General features: G+C 36.5%; 2 protein-coding genes across 3 annotated transcripts; one reads left to right on the forward strand and one right to left on the reverse strand.

Annotated features, from left to right (window-relative positions):
• Window positions 1–1,940: 1,940 nt before the first annotated feature.
• LOC145595109 (BTB/POZ and MATH domain-containing protein 3-like) lies at window positions 1,941–7,320 on the reverse strand. 2 transcript variants are annotated; one of them, XM_081651470.1, is made up of 4 exons: window positions 6,715–7,320; window positions 5,818–6,166; window positions 4,055–4,325; window positions 1,941–2,553 (listed from the first exon to the last, which is right to left on the reverse strand). In XM_081651470.1, exons 1-4 carry the CDS (start codon window positions 7,134–7,136, stop codon window positions 2,339–2,341), a joined length of 1,257 nt encoding a protein of 418 aa, XP_081507596.1. In that variant the 5' UTR covers window positions 7,137–7,320; the 3' UTR covers window positions 1,941–2,338. The 2 variants fall into 2 exon arrangements, with proteins under 2 accessions (XP_081507596.1, XP_081507597.1); XM_081651471.1 differs by having other exon boundaries at window positions 2,435–2,553; window positions 4,017–4,325.
• A 3,141-nt stretch (window positions 7,321–10,461) lies between these two features.
• On the forward strand, window positions 10,462–18,703 carry LOC145593814 (putative methyltransferase PMT11). The gene is made up of 9 exons (XM_081650183.1): window positions 10,462–11,249; window positions 12,845–12,994; window positions 13,113–13,383; window positions 14,565–14,675; window positions 15,092–15,251; window positions 16,571–16,828; window positions 17,001–17,123; window positions 17,461–17,538; window positions 18,058–18,703. The coding sequence occupies exons 1-9, from the start codon at window positions 10,569–10,571 to the stop codon at window positions 18,263–18,265; spliced, it is 2,040 nt and encodes a 679-aa protein (XP_081506309.1). The 5' UTR covers window positions 10,462–10,568; the 3' UTR covers window positions 18,266–18,703.
• The last annotated feature ends 63 nt before the right edge of the window (window positions 18,704–18,766 follow it).

Genomic DNA, 18,766 nt, shown 5'->3' on the forward strand with positions numbered 1-18,766 from the left:
TTGTGGTGAAATTGTATAACATATAGTTTATGGCTCTCAATTTTCATATTGTTTATTGTATGTCCATTTTTGAACAGTTATTTTATCTTGTCCATTTATAAACTGAAGAAATAAGCTAAGGTCCCATTATTAATCATGCAATAATATATTTCCTGTCCATTTTCTAAGATGATGTAATTTCCTCATATAACATTGTTGTCATCAAATATGAATTATATGATATTGTTATGAATTGCCAATTTTCTGTTAATTTTGTGATGGAAACACCACGATACTGCAGGCATTAAGTGGCGACGTTTCGTACTCCTCTGTTTGATACTTCGTAATGAATTTTGTAGGTCATGTTGTGATGCTTACTATTGCATAAATTATTGTACGTAGGACACAAATTATTGTGCGACTCAAATTAAGATGAAGTAGGAATTGTATAGCTTGTGTTAGAGCCTTAGAGGTTAGAGATATGTGATGTATTCATCAATATCCGAAAATAATCAATAATAGAGGATTCAAGTTTTTTTTTTTTTTTTAGTTAGTAAGATAAAAGGGAGGGATGAAGAATTGTGTTCTCGAACCAGAACCCTAGCCTGCAAAAGATTTTTATTAGGCAAGAACTCTTAGAAGTGAGGGGTCGGAGAATAAGGAAAATTTTCCACTCCAAAGCGCATTTGGTAAGGTATGAGTTGTACACAAAACGATACATACAACTATAAACTCTTGTGGAACCTACCAAGTACCAATCCAAAATAATAATAATAATAATAATAATAATAATAATAATAATAATAATAAACCTAACACCTAAGCTAGTTGGTATCGAACCTAACTAGACCAAAGAAAATTAGAAATCGTCCCATCTAAAGGTTGCCAATATACAACCTTTAAATTTTGGAAAGAAGATCAAACTCAATATATCTAGGCATTTCAAGAGTTTGATAAGTATTACCCCAAATATCACATTAAAAAAACATAAAGAAAAGACTTAAGATATGATTGTCCTAGAAAATCAAATGAATACTACGTAAGGCAACACACAAAAGTACACTTCTTCTCTCGCTCCAAATGTGACGTGCATGTGTGTGTTCGAGAAGATAACAAAACATAATTTGCATGAAATGGTACAACACATGTAGCACCTAAGAGCTAGGTAGAGATATATGGTACACCACCCATTTTTTGTGACAACATTTCATGCATTTTGAGCCTTTTTAATTCGTTTATGCATGGTTATAGAGAGACCAATAAACCACTTTATTATATAACAATAATCAATAAGCTAACTAATGATAATTTAAATGGTGATCATCTCATAAACAAAAGAAAAAAAAGGGGGGGAAAAAATTAAGGCAGTAAGCAGGAATTGAGAAGAGATCATGGAAAGCAAAAGGCAGAAGAATAATGGGGTAAAGAACTACTTCTTCCAAATGCCACTTCACTACCCAAGGTACACCAAAGATGACTACCAACACATGCCTGAAACTACTCTTGATCGGCTTTTTGCTGAGTATGGACTTTCCGTGAAAGGCGATGTCGCTTTCAAAAGAGAGTTTGCAATGGGCACCTTTCTTTGGTCTAACTACGGCGAAAGCAAGAAATACAACTAGGTAGCTATGGCAATATGTGTTGCATCATCGTATATTCCATAATCTCAATGGAAAAACATCAAGGATAAAAGTTTGTTTGTTTGCTCTTTTGTTTTGTTCATCTGTATTTACTTATACAAACATGGCGGAATGTAATAGGTTATGGTTCAACTTCCTAGTTAATGTTGTTTCTTTTCAATTATGTTGCCATTGCTACAAGCTAAGTACTTGCACATTTACTTCATGAAGAAAAACAAGGATAGTCAAGTCATCAATAATATGTTCTGCATTGTCAAAAAAAAATAAAAAATAAATAAATAATAAAATAAATAAATAAATAAAAATAATATGTTCCATTGATAATAAGAACAAACTGAGTAGATGATGCAATAATAAAAATATTTGACAGACAACCATAAGTATTCATATATGGTAACAGAGAAGCTCATGGTGACGAGTAACATTTGCTCATCTATGCTTCACCAAGTAAACAGTCAGAAACCGTCAATTTTGCTATCTACAAAAAAAATATAAAACACGATCCTACATTTAACCAAGGAACGAATTATAAAGAACTGCAACAAAGAAGAAACTTTCTATACTGAAACGAGAACAGTAGGTAGTTAGTGACCCATGCATTAACATGTCATCATTCAAGTTAACCTGCTATTAACACCACCTTAATTTTCATTGCTATGGATGGTAAGGAAAGCACTAAAAGTTACTAAAATCTGTGCCCTATTACGGCAGGGTTTGTACTACAGGCGTCTCCTGAAACGTCTGCCATTCACTGATTCTGCAGGAATTCCTCTATCTGCAGCATCTAGGTCAAGTGCGAACACGCTGCTGATGCTCCTTTTCTTGCTCAAGGGCAAACCAGTATCGTCCACCGAGGCAACTGTCTGCAACAGTTCTGGAAGCAGTGAAGGACAACTCTCCTCCAGGTACCTGAACCCTTCCGAATGCATCACCGCTGAAAAAAGACAAAAAAAATATATATATATAAATAACAAGTTTGAAAATAATACTACGGCCTATAAAAAGAAACATAAAAAAAAAAAGAGTCGGAACACAACTTAACAGTTAACACTGTTCTACACCTTATTTTTAATTATTTTAGGTATAAACAATTCAAATAATACAAGTTTGGGGCAATAAGCTTAGGGCTAACCACTTCACGACTCCGTTCTCCACACCTTATTTTCACTTACTTCAGATATCTACAGCTTCTACACAAAAATAATTTTTTAATGAGAATATCTATTCAACCCTAAATGATAACCAAGCTCCCCACCAAACCTTATCTTCTACCAGCAGAGCCATTATAACAAACCTAAAAAGATATTCCCACATATAAGCAACCTCTTCATCAAAATATCCATGGAACCTTAAATGATCACCCAGTCCCTGCCCCCTCTTCCCCTCTCCTCTCCCAGCTGAGCACCATCTCCAAATAACATAACAGCCAATATGAGCAACTTCAAATAGTAGCACATGGTCTCTTTAAAGCAGCATTCCTCAATTTGAACTGATCCAGCCAAGTATAACAACAAAACCATGTTGACAAACCATATTCAGAAGCACTGCACAAACTTAGGTATAATATCAAAACCATGTTCAGAGTGCACTGTACAAAACTTAGATATATTATCAAAACCATGACGACAAAAGGTGCTTTTACCATAATTGTCCAGCTTGGCTTGTTCAGTTCAAAAAAATCAGAAAACTAGGGGGCACCTTTCCAAGCCATGAAGCTCCCAGCATTAAATATGGGATGCTTAGGTTACAAACAAGAGCTACTTCACCATCACAAACTCTTCACTGAATGTGCATATTCTGTCATCATGACCCTCTGACTGCAATTCCACAAGAATTCCACACACACACACAACTCTTCATCACTCATGGCAATTATATCCTAATTTGAACGCCGCTCAATCATAAAAGTGCCAACCAGCCAATCGTCATCCTTAATCTTCTATTTTTCACATCCTCCAACATAACATCTTCCCCGCCGTTGGGTTTGGCTTTCAAAATATCCACCCAGTTACTTCAACTCCGAATTGATAAAAATTATATCTGCTTGGTAGAACTTGTTTACTGATCCAAGAGAAACCTAACATCTGAGTAAATAAACTGCCAATAGCCTACTATACTTCTATTTTACTCTCAAAGAACAGGAACACTAGCTAGAAAAAGACCTGGAGCCGTGATTGTTTACCTGTACAGATCCCACAGCAATTCACAACACACTATATAAATCCAATGTAAATCCAAAAATCCAACCTCTCTAGTGCAATTCAGTTTCCTTTACAGGATGTATGTAAATCATCACTGAATATTAACAACGTTGAAAATCTTCACTCAGATCTGTTTGTTCACTTTGATGCAAACAACCATTGAATAAACAATTAAAGAAATCTAAAAAGATTTAACCTGACACAAGATCATCAGATTCTACAGAGTAGACGCACCATTCAAATTTGCTGCGGCAAATTTTAAACAGGCTGTCTTCAACTGCACACATCTGTGCTGCTCCGCCAGCGAGAGAGTTGTAGTAACTGTTTCCACAGTAATTTCATCAGATAACTTGTGTTCGCATAACATTTTCAATCTGTCTAGACCAAAACGATCAGCAGCAGCCAACAAATGTTGCACCATGATGGCAAACGAGCAAGATGAATTTGAGTCCATTATATCATGGACATCAGGAAGGCAGTCAGAGTATATGTACATAAGCATGGCCTGCAAATCAGATAACGAGCCAAGTTAAAGACGGTTAAATGGGCCAGTGTCACCAGATGACACTGCGCTAGGAAAAAAAAAAGTTATGTGCACAATAAACACAAAACAAGAACCGTTGACTTTTTAAAAAAATAATAAAAACAACACATATCTGTAGAAATCTTAACTCAGTCATCGTTGGCATTTTTTCCCCTACCAATTCAAGTCCCTATTAACCATTTCTTTCCCATATGAGCCTACAACTAATTCTATAAATAGAACATGAAAAACTACATTACGACAACCTAGAAAACAGAGGCTCATTTCCTCATCCACCAAAAGTGAATTCCAAAGAACATCATTGTCAACACTAATTTCTTCTAATATCATACTCTCCATATCCATGATATAAAAACTCATCACGAACCACGTAATGTTTCTAAAGAAGAAAAACATAGTAGAACTGGCAAAACACCCCCCCCCCACCCAAAACCCAACACACGCACACAAACACATTGAACTGACATGAGTCAAAATTGACACTTCATCATCATCATTGATCTACTTAGGCAACAATGTGGCACAACACAGCTACAACATAGTCATACACTTATACAAATGATATCACTTTATTGCCCAAAAGTCAGCAACAGCCAGGTCAAAGAGTGGCTATTGTAGGGAAGAAGGACAATATATGCAAGTCCTTAAAGTCTAGCAAGTACAAGATAAATACAGGAAAAGCATCCCCAATAGTCCCCAGATGACGAATATTTGTAAGACTTTCCTGTGTAGTAACTAAATAGTAATAATCTTAGGGCCTGTTCTCATTGACTGAACTCAGCTGAACGGAACTGAATATTTTATAAGAGAAGGAAATTAGGAGCTGAAATGAACTGAGCTGAGCTCAGCTGAACTGAATTTCAACGTAAGAGAACAAGCCCTTAGTATCTTAGCCAACTTTTGCAAGAACTAAAAATACTTGAAGGAAAACCAAGGAGGCAGATTAAGCACTGAAATTGTTGATCACATAATTCCTCATCTTGAATAAAATAGAAATAAATCTGAATGACTGTTGACAGCTACACAATTTAGATTTAAATTTAAGCCATACTTAGCTAGAAAAAAAGAAGTAAAGAGTAAGGCTACTAAAAAAATGCGAAAAAAAAAAGTTATACTTGTGCAAAATGTACATTGGCAAGTACTCTGGTAAAGATACACAAATCCCACTTAAGTACTTAATGTTCAAATTTTATAAACAAAATTAGATAATACTTTGGGTCCATATCAAGTTTGACACCTTTGCTACTATGCTGACAAAGAATCATTCCACACACACAAACACGCACACGCACTAATTGATGCTAAAGAGCAGATACAATTTGGCAACCAACATGATAGAAACAATAAATGCACTAACTTTTACACGCGACAATAAAGAAAACAAAAGGGCTTATACAGTACACATGCTTATACTCATATAAAACATTAAAATGACAAGTATGCACAAACATACCTTAAATATAGAAGGCTCAACATCTTCCACCTCCACTGTATCCATCTTCGGATTTCCAACAAGTCCAAAAAACTGAGCTCTAAACACAGGAGAACGAGCAGCAAGCACCAATTTATGGGCATTGAACTTCTCATCCCCAACTTTGAAAACAATGTCACACCCAATTTCATCATCAAGTAAATCCTTAAAAGAACTACCCATATCAGATGGTGGCATGCTTATGCTATACTGTTTGGGTCTCTCCATCCGGCTTCTTACAACTCCAACAGTGCATTCCAATAGCAGACAATCTTCCTTCAGGAACTCAGACTGCTCCAAAGCAGCTCTCCTAAAGAAACGCTTGTACCCCCTGAAAATTGTGAAAATCCCACGACTGGTCAGGCAAGAAAACATGCCTCTGAACCGAGAGAAGGTATAAGCAGGACCCTATCATCAAGGTTCGAAAAATTACAACCACAGAATTTCAAAACAAACCCAATCATCAATCCATACATACAGATAATAAAACAATGCACCTACCAATCATCTTTAACTGTAATAAGCTGTAAATTAAACCAAAATTGAGTTACTATATTGCTACTTGTTTAATTGTCCATATTACCGCACCAAACTTTCAAACATATCTAAGCCTATAATCTAAATATTCAAAATTCTAGTGTAATGGGGCCACTAAGGACTGATGGCAAAGTTTCAGACCAACATTGTTTTGCCAATATCAATCTTTCACAATCTTCACATCCAAGAACCAAATTTCAGATTATACAATATTTTCTTCAATTTCCCACATCATAAGTAAACAATTTCCAAATTTGCAAAACTCGAAACACTAACAGAACAAATAAACCAAGAAAAGCTCAAAAACTAAACAATATAGCTAAGAATCAAGAGCAAACATACCACATACTCCCTTTATACTTCAAGGTATACGGCCCGCCTTCGAGAGCCCGATGAAAATGACTATGAATCTTGTGTTTCTTATTCCCAGTTTGATCCACCAATGTCAATTCAAACAACGCCCTAACATCCGTCCCTTCACTCGCTAACGCTATAAAAACCGAAACATAGGTTGAGCTATCTTCTGGGTTTTTCCCATCTGGGTAGAAGTAAATCGCCCAATCATACCCACCAACCGTAAAAATGTCGCTCGAAACGTATTTTCCAGCACCCATACCTTTGGCAAGAGAATACCCCTTGATTTCGAAACGGTGGGACCCATTAACAGTTTCAATTACCGACTTAGAGGAAGAGAGATCGGAGCTATCCGTTCGATTGAGGTCTTTAGAAGGAGTAGTAACTTCGCCTGCATCAAAATTAACCATAATTTCATGGAAATTCTAGGGTTTCGATGGTATAAACCCTTTGATCAAACCCTAGCATACGAAATTGGGGAAAACAATTAAGGGTTTCTAGGGTTTAAGGGAGGAGATTGATTTGAAATCGTTGAATTCAGGAGAAATTAGATGATCGACGGTAAATCGGAGGAATTTGGGGGTTTTTGAAAAAGGTATGGAAAATGTGAAAATATAAAGTAATCCAGAAAATACGAAATTTGTTTGTAAAAAAAATGGGATAAATATGTTATCGTATTTATAGAAGAGGAAGGGGGGCAGACGGGCAGATGAGGTGATGAGATAGAGAGGATGCTGTGGGATTTATATACTATTTGCATCCGCGTTGGTGTGGTGGGCACGATCCGTCGAACAATTATCGAATGGTTGTCCAAGTTCACATTATACATATTCGGCAATGGTGTACACGAGATTTGTACTTTGACTGTATCATTTCTTACGAATTAAGTATTCCGTATCAAATTAATTTATTCAAAAAAAAAAAGTATCAAATTAATTGACCTTCATTATTTGTTGGTCATTTAATTTGATTTGATTAATGTTACTACGAGTATTGATGTATTAGATATTTACACTACTATTAAATTAAATATGGAGTACATTATGTTAATGTTTTGTTGGGTGGTATTATCAAAAGAGATTACTCTTTGTATGACATGCGTAAATTAATCATTATTGTAAATCCGAAAAACCTACCAAAGCCTTAGTATTATCAATTAACTTTTTTTTAGACAAATAAATTGCATGTATACGAAATATGAAATATGCAAATTTAACATCAATTATTAGAATGGTTCAATGGTTATGTACTAATTTTCGATACAAAATTAATCCGCTTTGTATAATGTGTGATTCTCTTTTTTTCGAATTTTCTTTGCGTGCATTGAACTAAACATTCTCATTAAATAAATAAATAAATAAATAAATAATCTTACTTAAATCTTGAATATGACTATTATTTTAGATGGACTTTCAGTAAAATCGTTTACTAGGGGTGTCCATTCGGTTTTCGGTTTGGATTTAGCCCAAATCCAATCCGATCCGAAATAAATTTCCGAATTATAATTCAGTTATTTGGATCCAATCCGAAAATCCGAATTAAAATACATTGCTAAATTTTTTGGATCTAATGCGATTACAAAAATAAAATTGCAATAATAAAATTCAATTTTTAAAAGTATAGTAGTACATGATTCATACAAGTATTGAAAACATAGGTTTACATTAGGAAATTTTCACTTTTGGTACCAGCAAAACACATGCATTTCACTTTTACTACCGGAGAAAATTTTTATTTTATTTTGCTACCATACCAGAGCAAGTTTATTAAAAATTGTTACCACTTAACATTTTCAGTTAGTGAGATCCAGCCACCCACACTATCACCTTCAGGCCACCCCTCCCTCCTTAGCCACCCTAACTGCCTCCCCGTAAGCTACCAAAAAAAAAATTAAATTTTTTTTGTAAAAAAAAAAGGAACCACCCTTAAAAGATAAACCAACCCATCCCCTTCCTTTAGCCACCTTGCCCCCTCCCTCCTACCGGCGGCCGGCACTAGCGACCTCATTACACTCCCTTTCCCCCACCAACACAACCAGCCCCCTCCCTTTTCACCTTCTTGCTGCCGCGACCCCATCCACCACACCGAAAACAATCAGATTTCCCCCAAAAATTTAAAAAATGGGTCGACCTTCATCCGTAATAGAAATTCCAGAGCCCCAAAACCACCGATATTCGTCGGATTCCGACAAATCCAGAGACTGTCAACTTCATTGGCGAAGCCGCACCCCTATTTTCCGGCAAAACCGAAGTCCTGTTCGTCGTAGAAGCGGCAATCTTGTCCCACGGAGAAGCAGTAGCGCTATTTGGTGTGGTGGTTGGGGTGAGGTAGCAAGAAAGAAAGGGAAAAGGGAAGGGGCTGGCTGCGTTTGTGGGGGAAAGGAAGTGGGATAGGGTCGTCGGCGCCGGTCACTGGGAGGGGGAGGGGGAGGGTGGCTAACGGGAGGGGCTGGCTAGTTTTAAGGGTAGTTGGTTATTATTTTTAATTTTTATTTTATTATTATTTTTTTTAAAAAAAAATAAACTTAACGGAATCCGTTAAGTGGTAGCAATTTTTAACAAACTTGTTTTTGTATGGTAGCAAAATAAAATAAAATTTTTCTCCGGTAGCAAAAGTGATATGCATGTGTTTTGCTGGTAGCAAAAGTGAAAATTTCCTTTACATTATTAATATTATTATAATCATGAACATAGTTTAACATGATTAATATTAACAATATTTTTTTTGTAAAATAACACTTTCATAATTCGGTTATTTCGGTTTTTTGGATCTGAACAATGTCAATCCGATCCGATCCGAAAATCCGAATTTTAAAAAAAATTCAATCCGATCCGATCTGATTTAAAGTTTGGATCCGATCCGAATTGATAATTCGGTTTGGATTGGATTGGATTTTGGTTTTTATCCGAATAATGGACACCCCTATTGTTTACTCTAAGGGTATGTTCACATTTACTGAGCTGAGCTGAACCTAACTGAATGGAACTGAAGTGAACAGAATTGAAGTGAACTAAGCTGAAATGAATATTTTATGAGAGATTAAAATTAGGAGCTGAATTGAACTGATTGAAGCTGAACTGAGCTGAACTGAACTGAACTAAAATTAAGCTGAGCTGAATAGACCCTAAGATTTGAGCGAGCAAGGCAATAATCTACCCATTCGATATTTAACTTACTACTAATACAATATTAAAATATCATTAATTATGCTGAGTTACAATAAGTTTCCTGATTGCTATGCTTTATTTTTAGTGGCTTGGTGGATAGTTTACTAGATTTTTTTAAGGTAGATATAATGGGAGATCAGGATCGTTTTCTTGCAAGATCGAACCCTAATCTATCTAGTTTAGAAATAAAAAGTATGGACATTTGGCATCCTTAAAGGGGTCAATATCAGTGTATCGGGGGTTAGAATAATCAAGAGAAACAGCACAATATCAGTGTATCGTTCTATTACTTAATGCTGCACTTCCTTTGCTCAAAAAAAAAAAAAAAAAAAAAAAAAAAATCAAGAGAAACAGCACAATATGCTTTTCGTTTTCATTCACGATAAATATGGTGGGAATAAAAGGCCGAAAATGACTCCAAAATTTTGTTGATGTCAGATGCAGCTTCAAAGTTTTTCCGATCTGACCATTACGGAGTTTATAAATTGTAAGAACGATGTCTTAAGTAAAATCCTGCGAACCGATCACCAAAGTACTCCGTATAGATTTCTTCAGCGGTGCTTTTAAAACACCACGTGCCATCATTTTCTCTCTCCTCCACTTTGTTTATTAACTCTCCCACACTCTATTTGCGATAGAAACAGAGTAGATCACACTCTTCCCTTTCTCTCAACCATGAAAGGAGCTCTCAACAATGGCGGCGACCTTCTCAAATCGCCATTATGCGTCAAGATCTCTGCTCTCTTCTTCATCTCCATCGCTTTCTTCTACATCGGTAAGCACTACTCCGATGTCGGCTACAATCAGCTCCTCTTCTTCTCTTCCACTTCTTCTTCGTCTTCTCCTTCTGTTTCTCTCTCTCCTAATTTCAACAAATCGTTCGATGTTGCTTCTCTTATCAACTCCTCTTCTCCGTCTCCTTCCGCCGATTCAACGGCGGTTCGCGGTGGTTCTGAGTCTCCGCCATTGATGCTTCCTCCTCCGCCTCCGCCGCCGCCGGTGGAGGAGCCGGTGAAGAGGTTCGGGATCGTTGATGAGAATGGGACAATGACGGAGGATTTTGAGATCGGAGAGTATGATCCGAGTGTGGTTGAGAGTTGGGGGAATTCCAGTGATTCTGAGGTTGTGAAATCGGAAACTAGGGTTAGAGTTTCAAAGTTTCCGATTTGTGATGATAAATTGAAAGAGTATATTCCTTGTATGGATAATGAAGAGGCGATTAGACGATTGGTTTCGACGGAGAAAGGTGAGAAGTTTGAGCGGCATTGTCCGGAGAAAGGTAAGGAGTTGAATTGTTTGATACCGGCGCCCAAGAATTACAAGATTCCGATCCCTTGGCCGAGAAGCCGTGATGAGGTTCGGTTTTTATCTCATTCTAATTTCGAAGATTTACTTTTTTTTGATTAGGATTAAATTTATATGGATTGCTGTTGTTAATTTGATTAGTCTACATTGCAATTTTGTTTGATGATGTGCTTTAGGAATATCTAATTGCAGACTTGTGTTATTATGTCTTGGATTTTTTGTTGCATTTGATACAACTAAAAAACAGATTAGAATGAATCATGTTTACGCGATTATCTCTTGAAGAATGCTGCATCAGCTATCTGGTTAAAGTTTAGGAAGCTGTGTTGAGTAAGTTCTGAATATAATTGTAGCTTGTGTTCAGTCTGAGTGAGCTAATAGAGATTGCCGGTTTCGTTTGGGAAGAATCAAACTTAGGCAGATTAGGCAGAAGAGCATGTTGTTACAAACACGTATATTTATGTGGAGATATGATACAAGTACTTTTTTTGGGTGAACTAGTGTAGAAGTGGTGGCATTCTCTACTGGAGGAAGGGAGAATGCTGAGTGGATAATTGGATTAATTAGGTCAGCTCAAGTGAGAATGGATTTTAGAAATAAACGACCACGAAGGAAGGCTTATGATTAAAAGAGCTAGGAATTGTATTAGTCTATGATAAGGATTCTGACATTTTACCACGACTTACGACTCTAGTGTAGGCCTATAAGTTGTGTTTGGGATATGATGGAACTAGCATTGGTAGGAAAGTATGTAATCCAATCTGGCCAACTTGTAGGATGCACGTATAAAAACTTTGCCGCCATGATCAGTTGATTACCATATCTTACTGTTACTCTGGTGCCATTTACAAAGCTATCAGTTTCAGTCAGGAAAGAAAGTATCAAATTTAAGGTGCCTGTTTCCCTACTCCTTGTTCAGGAAGGCCTGTTCTATCTGTCACTTCACACTCCAGTCAGGAAAGGAGATATCAAAAGTTGTGGAAAATTTATTGTGGAGTTTTGATTCAATCTTGTAGAAATATTGAACACAATGCTTAAACCTTACCTCATAGGCACATAGGGAGTCTCATAGCCCTGCTGAAAATAAAGCTCTGGCTCTTTCTTGCTGAAAATTACAACCCTCTTCTAGGGCTTGTCAATTGCTAATGTGCTCTTGACCAATCAAGATAGTTTCTAAATTAATATCTACCTTGATATTGACTTCATTGGCTTGAAGGGGTCTTGTGATGAACTTTCTTAGGTTGCCTTTGGTGTTGGTGTCCAGAAATGCATAGAAATCATCAAGATTCAATTCTTTCAACACCTCTCATCTTATGTTAACTGATCTAATGATGGGTTGAGTTGAGTAAATAATATATTTAGGAGAATATAAATAGATAGATACAGTAATTTTTTTATTGAATATAACTAAGCCCTAAAGACTATGTTAAAATGAACATATATAATTTGTAACTCCTAACATAAATGTTTTTCCAAGCACACTATGGATTTATTGTTTCCCATCCACTCATCAAGTTAGTCATTGAGGCTTGATGGCTTGTTAATATGCTCTTTGATTAGATGATAGCTCATTGGTACTTTTCTTCTTTTCTCTGAAATTCTAGGAGTTCTGATGTCTAATAATGAAGTCATGCTTTACAATGCAGGTGTGGTATTTTAATGTTCCTCATACACGTCTTGTCGAAGATAAAGGAGGTCAAAACTGGATGATTAGAGATAAGGACAAATTTAAATTTCCTGGAGGTGGAACACAATTTATACATGGTGCTGATCAATACTTGGATCAGATTTCTCAGGTGCTTTACTTGTCAGTTTTTGACAGATGTAGTACAGTAGCTCTTTATTTAAACTAAAATTTAAAATTTAAATAAAAATTCTGTCTTTTTGGTCTGATTCGGACTATGTTTTATGTAGATGATCCCTGAAATTACATTTGGCCAACATACCCGTGTTGTACTGGATGTTGGATGTGGTGTTGCAAGCTTTGGTGCTTACCTAATGTCACGAAATGTGACCACTTTATCAATTGCTCCTAAGGATGTCCACGAGAATCAAATTCAGTTTGCACTTGAACGAGGAGTACCAGCAATGGTGGCTGCCTTTACTACACGCCGCCTACCATATCCAAGTCAAGCTTATGATATGATACATTGCTCAAGATGCAGAATCAATTGGACTCGTGATGGTAAGCTTTTTCCTCTCAGTACCTGGTTGACGGTTTTCTGATCCATTGCAAATACATTGCTTATAATTAATTTTGCTGATTATCTGTCAAGCACACAAAGCCTTTAGTGACGTGTTTTAAACTGCTTATATACAGTTTCATGGACTTCTTTTAGGTGGTGCACTGGTGCCATTGCCTAGTATTATTATGTGTAATGTCTCTGTGGCTCCTTAGCCGTCAATGTGCAGCTTTTGTGAATCGTGTTAACTATTTCCCAAAAAATGCGACCTGCTTAGAACTTAAATGTGCCTGGCCCAGAACTTACATGACCAACCTGCTTGGCAGGCCCACTGGGAAGTGTTTATATATGACTAATTATGCAGTGCTGCAGCTGGTGCAATGGTGCAGGTAGCATTGTGTTTCAAATGCTTTGCTTCAAATGGTTTTTTGGAAGAAGGCATTTCTAAGAATTGTCAATATGTAGTGGTTTTCTGGAAAGAAATCATTAATTGGATATATTTATGCTACTTGTATGTGAAATATTATGCATTCCTGATCAAAATATTAGGTTGTGACTTTAAATAAATAATTACTACATCCCTTACATATATTTCCCCATCGCCTTCTTATTATTTTATCATGAGTTGTACTGAAGGAAATGGTAACTGAAAAGGAAATGTTGCCATCTTTTAGGGACAAACAAAAATGGAAATTGAATCAGTATTCTAGGCTAGTATTTTTAATGCATGACTACAATCACAAATATGCTGCAATCTTCATGTATATGTAATGTGTCAGCATGTTTGTGTGGATTGTGGAAGGTATTCTTGTATGAAAGCATGATGGTATGCATTTCAGAAAATCTATATGCAATTATGACTTATGACTCTTGTTGCAAAAGAATTTCCGTATGCAAGGTCTTGCTTGAAGGCATGATGACAGCATAGACCATTAAGTGCTATTTTGGGTTATGGAGTATGACTCTTATTGCAAAAGGCTTTCCAGGTCTAGGTCCTCTGGGATCTTGAAATGCACTCTTTAACACAATGCTAATTGTTAGGAGAGGAGAAATGCATGAACACTTTTGCATGGAAGCTGATAATATAATTTTACGTGAAGTTGTTTCATGTACCATTGCTTTGATACTTTTGAATTTCGTCTCTAATAGTCTGATTTTCTGTGTGTGTGTGTGTGTATTACAGATGGAATTCTTCTAATTGAGGTCAATAGGTTGTTGCGGGCTGGAGGCTACTTTGCATGGGCGGCACAGCCAGTTTATAAGCATGAACCGATTTTAGAAGAACAATGGAAAGGTATGAGGCTTTAGGGCCTAGAAATCCTTCTCTACAATTGTTCAAAGTTGCTGTTGTTGGTAATTAATTAATTGTATTCCAATGTCGGTGAGGCTTTCTATCATTTAGATGGCACAAGGGTTTTATCTGATACAAATTAATACCAACCTCATCTGAAATAGTTTGTCTGTCAGATGGAACTTGGTGTCTTATATCTATAGCAGTAATATAGAATTGTACTCCTGAAAGTAGGAACCTGATATAGCTGACAAAGTGGTCAAAATAATTATCATTATGAAGAACCTTTTTGTTAAATAAAGCATGAACAGCTTACCTTTTAAATACACCTTTCTTATGTTTGCATTATTACTATATAGGAATGAGTCCCTTATATCCATGATCTGAATCCATTTTTTTGCCTTTTACCCTTTCTCCAGAAATGGTTAACCTTACTACTCGTCTTTGCTGGGAGCTGGTGAAAAAGGAAGGGTATATTGCAATATGGCAAAAGCCCTTGAATAACAGTTGCTATCTGAGCCGTGAAGCTGGAACTCTCCCTCCTCTATGTGACAAAGATGATGATCCAGATAATGTTTGGTATGTATGGTTTAATCAGGATTTTAATTTGATAATTTAGATAATGTTTGGTTCACTCTTTATAATGTGCAAATATAAGAGTTGTGTTTATTGTGGCTTCTATACTGCCTCAACTGATGCTTTAGCCTCATCTCTGGGTCTTCTGTCAAGTTGTTTTGTGCTCATGCATGAACTCGTCAAAATGATGTACAAGAAATTTGGATTGACATCTGCGATATGTTTTACATCTTGATTAAATGTATGAATGTTAACCCTTCTTTGCTATGAGATTTTACTTCATTCTTGAATCCTACTTTTTTTGTATGTTGGCTATGAGCAACGGGGCAATTGGAGAGTTGGAGGGACTCTCCGATATTATTTCTACAAGTAAAACTCTTGAGATCCCCAATTTTGCCTGAAATGGGGTATTTTCAGGAGCTCTTACAGAGACTCAGTGAGCTCTTGTACTGGAGCTTTTCCCCTTCCCAAGTTTTTATTTTATTTTATTTATTTATTTATTTTTTTTAATAAAAAATCTTGCCTAGTCACTTAAGACATGGTTTTGAATGAGAGTGGATGGTGGAGAATAGCATCCCAAGTTGAGATAGTCCTGCATATCCTTACTGCTTTACAAATTGCTTAGTGTGTACTGGGTGGAGAGAATGTAGAATTGTCTGTAGCAGCAACTAGGTGACGTATTGAGTTTTATATTCCCTTCAGATGTATCCCATGATATGAATTGCTATTACATCAATTTTGCTAATATGTAGTTCCAATTACGTTTGTGTTATTTTTGTTCTTGAAAATAATATGTGTAGTTCCACATATCTAAAGAGAAGAAGCTGATGGCCTGATGGGCTTTGAAAAAGGTTTTGAGTGGTAGGATATAAGGAAAAAAAAATGCTGTGGGTGAGTTGATTAACTGATATAATGTCTTTTCCCTTTTTCATCTGTCCAAATGGCCAGCTTGCTTCTTTTCCATATAACCATTGTCCAACAAATGGATGTAATCCTAAGGACTGCTATGTGCAATCATAGCAGTGCATGGCAAGGTTACCTACATATGAGGCATCTAGCTGAGATCATCTATTCTAAAATATATGCAGACACAATCATGCTGAGGCATGAAGGATATATCATTTTCAAAAGAATTCTGTAGTATGCATTTCATTTGTCAAAATATTCTTGATGGTTAGATTCTTGTTTAGTTTTATTAGTATTCTGTGTCTGCATAACTTGGCAAATAGAAGTTGTATTCTCTCTAAGTTTTTGTTTATTTATTTATTTTATCCTCCTATATGGTACTCCCTGTGACCACTATTTGACAATGGTAATACTAGGTATGTAAATCTACAGCCATGCATCACTCGTCTTCCAGAGAATGGTTATGGTGGAAATGTAACTAATTGGCCTGAAAGATTGCACACCCCGCCTGATAGACTGCAGAGTATCCAAATTGATGCCTACATATCTAGGAAAGAGCTCTTCAAGGCTGAATCAAAATATTGGAATGAAATTATAGGAAGCTATGTTCGTGCTTGGCATTGGAAGACTTTGAAATTTAGAAATGTTTTGGACATGAGGGCCGGCTATGGAGGGTATCATCTCTCTCTCTCTCTCTCTCTCTCTCTCTCTCTCTCTCTCTCTCTCTATTCCAGGAACCCTGATCAAGTAATTAGCCTTTTGCTCTATTTGATCTTAGATTGGAGCACTTTGATTCATATTGCATTTTCCCTTTAATTTTTTCTTTTTTCCTTACGATTTTGGCAGATTTGCAGCTGCGTTGATTGATTTTGGTATAGATTGCTGGGTTATGAATGTGATTCCTGTCAGTGGGCCAAATACGTTGCCTGTTATCAATGACCGTGGACTGATTGGAGTCATGCATGACTGGTATGTATTATCGTTGCTGATTTTGCCTTTTATATGTTATTGGTCCTAAAACTTCTAATGGGTATCTAAGTGCCAATTGTAATATGGAGATCTATTTGGGGGGTGTTGAGGGCAATTTTGCTACTTGTGGTATGATAATAGAGTTTGTTTTGGCCCTAATTCCGCGATGATTGTAATTTGCCATGTATGATTTCAGCTAGGAATAACTAGTAAGCATCTACTTACTTACATTCCCTTTTATAAGGGGCAAAGACTGTAGCATTGGTTATTAGCATTACTGGATTTGACATATTAGTGGTGTTACTGATGCATAATGACTTGCGTATTTCTTCTGCAGGTGCGAACCCTTTGACACTTATCCAAGAACTTATGATCTATTACATGCCTCTGGTCTCTTTGCCATAGAACGGAAAAGGTATGCCCCATTTCCATCAGTTATTGCTCATTTGCTCAAATTGTACTGTAATTTGCTGTTGGTAATGAAACAATATGCCCCAAATTTCTTTGCTTTCCAATGCTTCTTACCTTTACAACTTGTTTGATACATGGACATAGATGAAAATTAATTTCGGCATTTATTTTTCATTGTCTCATGGTATAGTGTCTCTACTGCTGAGTACCAAGTATACATTATTATTTTCTTATCAACATTAATCACCACCTAGTAGTTACATATTAATTACCCATCATATGATACCACATTTTCAATTTATGATTTTGTGCCAAGCGAGCTGTTAGCCTGTTAAGATTCTTTAGACTTTCCAGCATGCAAGTGGTTATTTTTCCTATGCAAGCAAATTGTTTCACCTCTCGAATCTTTTTGTCTGATAGCTGTTGACGTCCCCTTCTCAGCAGTTTTTGAGATCAATGCTTGTTAGTTTCTGTAGCTATGAGTTTCTACAGTTTTCTCAGCCAATTGTTTGTTAAATCTCAGATGCAACGTTTCTAGCATCATGCTTGAGATGGATCGTATTCTAAGGCCTGGTGGTCGTGTATATATCCGTGACACTATCTCTGTTGTCCAAGAACTTCAAGAAATTGCAAAGGCAATGGGATGGCGAGCAGCTATCCATGACACGTCTGAAGGACCTCATGCTAGCTATAAGGTCTTGGCATGTGATAAGCAGCTGTTGCGAAGGTAGCCAGCTATATAGGAAGTTAAAATTATCGTTAGTAAATTTTGTTTGAAAAAGGAAAGTTCTGATAGCTCTGTTAATCGTCATGTATTGTCTATGAGACCTAATGAGGGGTTGCTGCGGGCTGTCGAGGAATCATACTGGGAGACTGCTGACAAATGATCAGAAATAGAGATAAAAGAGGCGAAAGGATTCATTGTATTAGCTGGTGTATATGAGTTAATTTATATAGGGCTGTTCTTTGTAATTGGTGAGGAATTATTACACTCATAAACCCAAAGGGCGACAGGCCAGGGGTTATCGTGTAACTATTGCATAACCTGTACCTCAATTTAAATTCTTCTAATCATGTATTTATTTTTAGCATTTAGTAAAACTTGTAAAAATATCCACGAGCCGCTACTTTATGCCTGAAATGAATTTAATACTTGAGTTTATTCTTGACATTTGACTACTTGAGTTATGGAGTATTTACCTAACATTGAGAGTGCATGGCTGGTATTGTCA

The sequence above is a fragment of the Chenopodium album genome, chromosome 19 (assembly GCF_948465745.1).
Source record: "Chenopodium album chromosome 19, dcCheAlbu1.1, whole genome shotgun sequence".
Lineage (NCBI taxonomy): Eukaryota > Viridiplantae > Streptophyta > Magnoliopsida > Caryophyllales > Amaranthaceae > Chenopodium > Chenopodium album.